At 52.9% G+C, this 6,109-nt stretch overlaps 1 protein-coding gene across 1 annotated transcript; it reads left to right on the forward strand.

Moving 5' to 3' along the window:
* Positions 1-298: 298 nt before the first annotated feature.
* On the forward strand, positions 299-5,000 carry DMRTA2 (DMRT like family A2). Its single transcript, XM_039320033.1, has 2 exons — positions 299-1,153; positions 2,695-5,000. The coding sequence occupies exons 1-2, from the start codon at positions 664-666 to the stop codon at positions 3,795-3,797; spliced, it is 1,593 nt and encodes a 530-aa protein (XP_039175967.1). The 5' UTR covers positions 299-663; the 3' UTR covers positions 3,798-5,000.
* Positions 5,001-6,109: the final 1,109 nt, after the last annotated feature.

Below are 6,109 nucleotides of genomic sequence, written 5' to 3' on the forward strand. Positions count from 1 at the left end.
CGAGGGAGCGCAGCTGTTCTCCTTTCCTCGGGTTGTGGCAGGAGCGCCTGCCGTCGGGTTCCGCCGCAATTTCTTGCCAGGGAAGAAATCAGCGGGAGTGAGCCGGGGCGAGTTCTGCTTCGCCGCGCTGCTGAGAAGAGATGGAATGGCTGGGTAGCCATTTTGATGGTTTCGGAGTTTGGGGGCTTTGATTCGGGGGGCGGGGGGAGCCAGGAAGCCCCGATTTCCGCTACCCTAGGATCCACGTCCATTCCGTGGGCGATTGAGCCGGGGCAACAAAGAAGGTCGAGGGGGGGGGGCGTTGTTTGTTTGCTTCCTCGAAGAGTAAACGTCGTTTACTTCCCCGAAGTTAGGTAACGCAGATGCGCTCTAGAGTAGAGGGGGAGATTGTAGAGGAAGGGCTGAGACGCGCCAGACTTTTCGGAGGGAAAAAAGTTCTCAATTTTTGTAATTTAACCGGCTTCGGAGTGGCTGGAGGGACTCAGGCTATTAGGCAAGCTGAGCAACTCGTTAGCCTCTCGCGGAGTGGCGGGTTGTTCCAGGAAGGCCCTGCCCTGTTTGACCCGCGGCAGTCTTGTTGAGGTATTAAAGGCGCCTCGGCGGGGAGAGGGCCCTGCGCCTCTGCGCCTTCCCTGGAAGCCACGGCGCCCCTTCTTGGTCACGATGGAACTGAGGTCTGAGATGACCAATGTACCCCCGGCGCCCTCTGCGGTGCCCCCCAGTTCGGTGGCGGCAGCGGCGGCGGCGGCGGCGGCAGCGGCCAGCCTGCCGGTGAGCGTGGCCGGGAGCCTTCTGCGAGCCCCGCCGCTGCTCCTGAGGGCTGCCGAGAAGTATCCGCGCACCCCCAAGTGCGCTCGCTGCCGCAACCACGGCGTGGTGTCGGCGCTCAAGGGCCACAAGCGCTACTGCCGCTGGAAGGACTGCCTGTGCGCCAAGTGCACGCTGATCGCCGAGCGGCAACGCGTCATGGCCGCCCAGGTGGCGCTGCGGCGGCAGCAGGCGCAGGAGGAGAACGAGGCCCGCGAGCTGCAGCTGCTCTATGGCACGGCCGAGGGGCTGGCCCTGGCCGCGGCCAACGGCATCATCCCGCCGCGGCCCGCCTACGAAGTCTTCGGCTCCGTGTGCAGCACCGATGGAGGCTCGGGGGCTTCAGGTGAGGAGCTAGCGCGCGCCCCGACCCTGAGGCTTTGGCGACGAGCTGAAAGGCGCTGGTTTCCCCGCCGCTCTGGGGAGTCGGACCTTCCCTCGTCTAAGTAAACGTGACAGGCGGCAGGGAGTCCTGTGGAAGTTCTGAGAAAACCAGCTTGGGCGCCCGGGCCCCGTTTATAGCCCCTCGGGCCTCAGGAGTTCTCCCACGAACGTTAGGATGGGGCCGGCCGCCGAGGAGGAAAGGGGCCGGGGCTGAGCTTCCCAGTTTTTTCTTTAGGCAGCCTCGCGCAAGTTTAAAAAGGAGTCCTTCTCCCCGGATGCTTCCGCCCACCTTTTGGTCCTTCTCGGTCCGCCTGGACTTCTTCCCGCGCTCTCTCGTCCCACGCACAGTTCGTTTCCCTTCCACGCAGCCACCAATTGCTCGCCCTTTAACACCATTTGTAGACCTCAAATCTCAGCGGCCGTTCGGGATTTCTTCTCGATCTATATAAGGAGTTCCCAACGTCGCGGACGGAGTTATTAAAAAAAAAAAAAAAACCTAGCCATTGCCTTTAACAATGAAATATTGGCCAGGCATTTCTAAATTGATAGTCCCACTCGTGTTTGCCGTGTCAAACGCGGTGAGGGCTCACACTGTTGCTTTTTCTTAGCAATTTCTTCTCTTTCTCGCTCCCTTCCTCTCTCCCTCGTATCCATAATGTCTTCCACACCCATTTGAGTTCCACTTAGTGTCCCTGTAATTGTTTGACGCCATTGGATTCACTTCCAGGTAAGTTAGTATTGCTATGTAGTAAACTACCCCTTGAAAATATAGAGGCCTGTCACAGCTGGCATCAGCCTCGAACTGAGCCCTCCCCAACCTGGCTGCCTTCCAAGTTTTCTTCAGCGATGCCACTAGAAGTTATGATGGGAGCTGTCTTCCCCTGCATCAGGGGACCAAGTCGGGGAACGTTTTCCTTGTAAATTTTTTTTTTTGGGGGGGCACCTTGACCGTCCCAAGCCAGAGAGGCGAGAGAAAAGATAGCGCCTCCTAGCGACCTCAGCAATTTAGCCCGGCCAGGAGACGCCCTACCGTAGTTACAACGGCGAGGTTTGATTTCATGTCCTAAAGTAGCTATTTAGGAATTTCACCAAGGTGAGCCGATGGTCTCCCGGTAGGTGCCATCTGGGGAGGGGAGGAAAGAGACGGCAAGATATGGCCTGGAGGGTAAATTGGGAGGACAACCAGAAGCCACCAGAGACAGCGGAAAGGGGGGATGGACAGAAGCGTGGGTGAAATCAGGCTAGGGTAGAGGAGGGCAAGATCCATTGGGTGGGTTCTCTGTGGGACAGGAAGGCGAGTGGTGGCTGAATTAAACTCCTTGGTTGTTAAACCATCAGGAAGTCCCGAAAAGCGCTCAGCTAAAGTCCACTCGCTTTCCCATTTTTGTCAAGGTGAAAGTACTTAATGGGCCCCCATCCGGCCCTTGGAGGGGGGAGGCGGAGGCGGGGCACGCTGGCGGGGAGAGCCTCGTCCAGCTCACTCTTTCTGTCTCTCGTTGCCAGAAATCAAGATGCAGAAATTTGACTTGTTCCCCAAGACGCTTCTCAACAGCCGCTCCGCGACCCCTCAACACAACAAGCCTTTAACGCCGGATGGGACGGACGGCGCGCCAGGCACCTCATCCCCGGAGCTGACTCGTCACGGCTGTGGCTCGGGCTCGGAGAACGGCGACGGCGAGTCTTCGGTCAGCTCGCCAGTCTCCAAAGGCGCCAAAGATGGCAGCGGGGGCGGCGGAGCAGAGGAGGAGAGCACAGGCTCCGTCAGTCCGCTGGGCTCCGACTCGGGTTGCTCTGAGGCAGAACGGGACGAAGCAGGTGCCCCCTCGCCTGGTTTGGCCGCTGCTGCCGCGGCCGCCGTGGCGGCGAGCAGCCGGCAGCAGCGGACGCCGTTGGACATCCTGACGCGCGTCTTTCCCGCGCACAAACGCAGCGTGCTGGAGCTGGTCCTGGCCGGCTGTGGCGGGGACGTGGTGCAGGCTATCGAGCAGATCCTTAACAACCACCACCACCACCACCACCACCACCACCACCGGGGAGCAGGCGGCAGCCCAGGCCAAGGACTTTCCGCCGCCTCTGGACTCAGCTCGATAGGGCCGGACAAGGCGAGCGAGGAGACCTGGGCGCGGGCTGCTGGAGACGCGCCGGGGACCTTGGCTGGCCTTCAGCCTTCATCGGCTGGCGGCACCTCGCATCACCGCCCTCTTTTGGCCGGCGCCATGACCCCAGCCATTGGCGCGCTGGGCAGCCGTTCCGCCTTCTCGCCTCTGCAGCCCAACGCTACCCATTTCGGGACGGCGGCTGAGGCCGGGGCCTATCCCCTAGGCACGCACTTGAGTTTGAGCCCGCTACGCCTAGCTTACTCGGCCGCAGCTGCGCACAGTCGCGGCCTGGCCTTCATGACCCCTTACTCCACGGCGGGGCTAATGCCCACGCTGGGCTTCCGGCCGCCTATGGAGTACGCCTTCAGCGACCTCATGCGGGACAGATCAGCTGCAGCGGCGGCTGCTGCCGCTGCCGCCGCCGCTGCCGCCAGCGTGCACAAGGAGCAGACGTACCCAAACGGGCTTTACGGGCCCTTGGTGAATAGCGCCCCAGAGAAACAGTAGGCCGCAAAGCCGATAGCTGGATTTTCTATGTACATACATACGCATAGAGCGATAGATATACATATATATGATATAAACTCGTGCCTGTGCGTACATCCGAGAGGTGCGCAAGGGCAGCTGAGGCAGCGAATTCTCGGAAGGCAGCGGGGGAGCGACCAGGTTTAACCGAGGGCTCGATTCCCCGCCGGCATCCTCAGATTACGAAACGCGTCAGTTAGAAGTAAGTTCCCCGGAAAACGAAGCAGCTGAGTAGTCCGAGTTGGAGCTGAGGCAGCGGCGGGGGAGGGAGGGTGGGTGTGTGTGTGTGTGTGTGTGTGTGTGTGTGTGCGCGCGCGCGCGCGCGCTACGGCACTTTTCGCGGAGCAAGCGAGAAGGAGAAGGCGCAGTCCCGCCGGCAGCCGAGTGAACGGGACATATTGCTAGTGATTTAGGGCGAGGCGGAATTTTGCAAAACATTATATAACCCGAAACGTGTAACGTGTCTATGGGCCGCGCTGTTGCCAAATTCTTCTGTCGGTTTCTGTAACAATGGGAAATCACCTGATTCCCCCCCAGCCTTGGTTTCGCCCGATTTTAGGTGACCTGGGTTTCATTTCACTCTATTTGTTGCAACCACAAGTGGTCAAATGTATGGAACTTGGCGAACCTCTAAATGTGTTGATTAAGCAAAACGAGTAAATGCGTTTTTACTGTTAAAGTTGTCCCTCATTATTATATTTTGCATATAGCTGTAAACATGGATATTCCCCTCGGGTCGCATCCATACTTCTATCTGTATCTCTATACCAGCAAATGTACAGCATAATGTTAAAAAATGAGAATTTAAATTATTAATGTAATTTGTAGCCGACGTTATTAATGGTAAACGGAACGTTAGTCAGTTTTCATTTTGGAAACACGTCATTCATAGAGATTAAACATATTGTAAAAAAAATTAACTCTTCGTTCTGTCTATTCCCAGGAGAAATATAATGTGTAAATAAGGTTAAAAAGTAAATATATTTGTAATTGTCCTTTCCTTTGGACTCGATCCAAAGGCCGTTGTTGACCAGGATTTAATGAATGATCTGACTGAAAATGCTGTCTGGTTTCAGTAAGAAACTTCTTGCCATTTCAAACAAGGTTTTTCTGAGTTTGTTTTTCCCCTTCTGTTTTCATTTCATAGAAAACTAGAAATAAATATTATTTTGTATTAAAACCTGTCATAGTAGTAACTTCTGCTGTTTCGTTTATTTGCAATATTTTAGCTTCTGAGGACAATTCCAATTTACATCAAATGAAGAATTGGTTTCAGATTATTTTCAGTAATCCCGGCAGCTTCAATTAAACCGATCAGTCTAAAATAGGTGATTCTGTCAGTAATATGTAACCAATTCTGCAGTTCAAATACATATTATATTATAGTTACAATGTTCTTACTGCAAGAATTTTGGAAATATCTTTCAAGAATAGAACAATTTCCCCCCCCCCCAAGATTGGTGTTTCTAGTGGTGAACCTAAAGACTGATATTCTGCGGGTGTGAATTATTCACACGGCTCTTGGTCTCCTTATATGAGAATAAGCCCATTTATATTCAGTAGGATTTATTTTTGAACCAGTGCTATAGGATTTCATTTGTGCCCATAACTCTGTAAAATATTATTTTACTGCTTTTGATCATGATGACAAAATCCAGCAATTTAAACCTGGGAATACTATTTGTATCAAATTTACCAATAAGAGCCTCTATTCCTCCTCTCCTGCATTTCAGAATTTACATTCTACTTTTTAATATTCAATCAGAGAGGAGCACACCTTGAATTTCTAGTTTAATAGGCTTCCTAGCTCTTGGCCAATAGCTTGTCTATAAGAAAACAGACTGACAAAGGACAGCGGAAATTTTATTCAAGCCAGCTCCCTGGACATTTTTTGTTTTTTTTATATAAAAGCTAATTTAGAGAAATCTGACAAGATTGGGAGTCTTTGGTATTATATATCAATCAGTCCTAATTGCCCTTCATGGAAAGAAAGCTCAGTGGTCTAAAAAATCATTTAGGACTTGGAGGAAGAAAACAATAACCGAGACTCCTTTTTTTCTATGTTGCTAAATAAAGCTATGAAGTAAAAGAGCTGGTAGGAATCTCCTACTGTACCTCCCTAAGGATAATGCTTCTGTAGGATGGATTTTTCTTTCTGTCCTGTGGAGTGTTTGGCCCAGGAAAACTATTACTCACAAAGAACAAGTTCAGTGCATGGTTGAATTAAGACAGTAAAAGCTCCTAAAATTGGTTGGTATGGAAACCTAATCCCACCCAACTGGTCTGTAGCACAG

The sequence above is a fragment of the Crotalus tigris genome, unplaced genomic scaffold, assembly GCF_016545835.1.
Source record: "Crotalus tigris isolate CLP2741 ecotype Arizona unplaced genomic scaffold, ASM1654583v1 scf7180000023617.9722795, whole genome shotgun sequence".
In the NCBI taxonomy this organism is placed as follows: Eukaryota; Metazoa; Chordata; class Lepidosauria; order Squamata; family Viperidae; genus Crotalus; species Crotalus tigris.

Excerpts from the sequence above, each read along its gene's own strand:
- DMRTA2 (XM_039320033.1), top strand. The coding sequence starts at position 664 with ATGGAACTGAGGTCTGAGATGACCAATGTACCCCCGGCGCCCTCTGCG. Across the intron at positions 1,154-2,694 it reads TGGAGGCTCGGGGGCTTCAG|AAATCAAGATGCAGAAATTT; the intron begins GTGAGGAGCTAG and ends TCTCGTTGCCAG.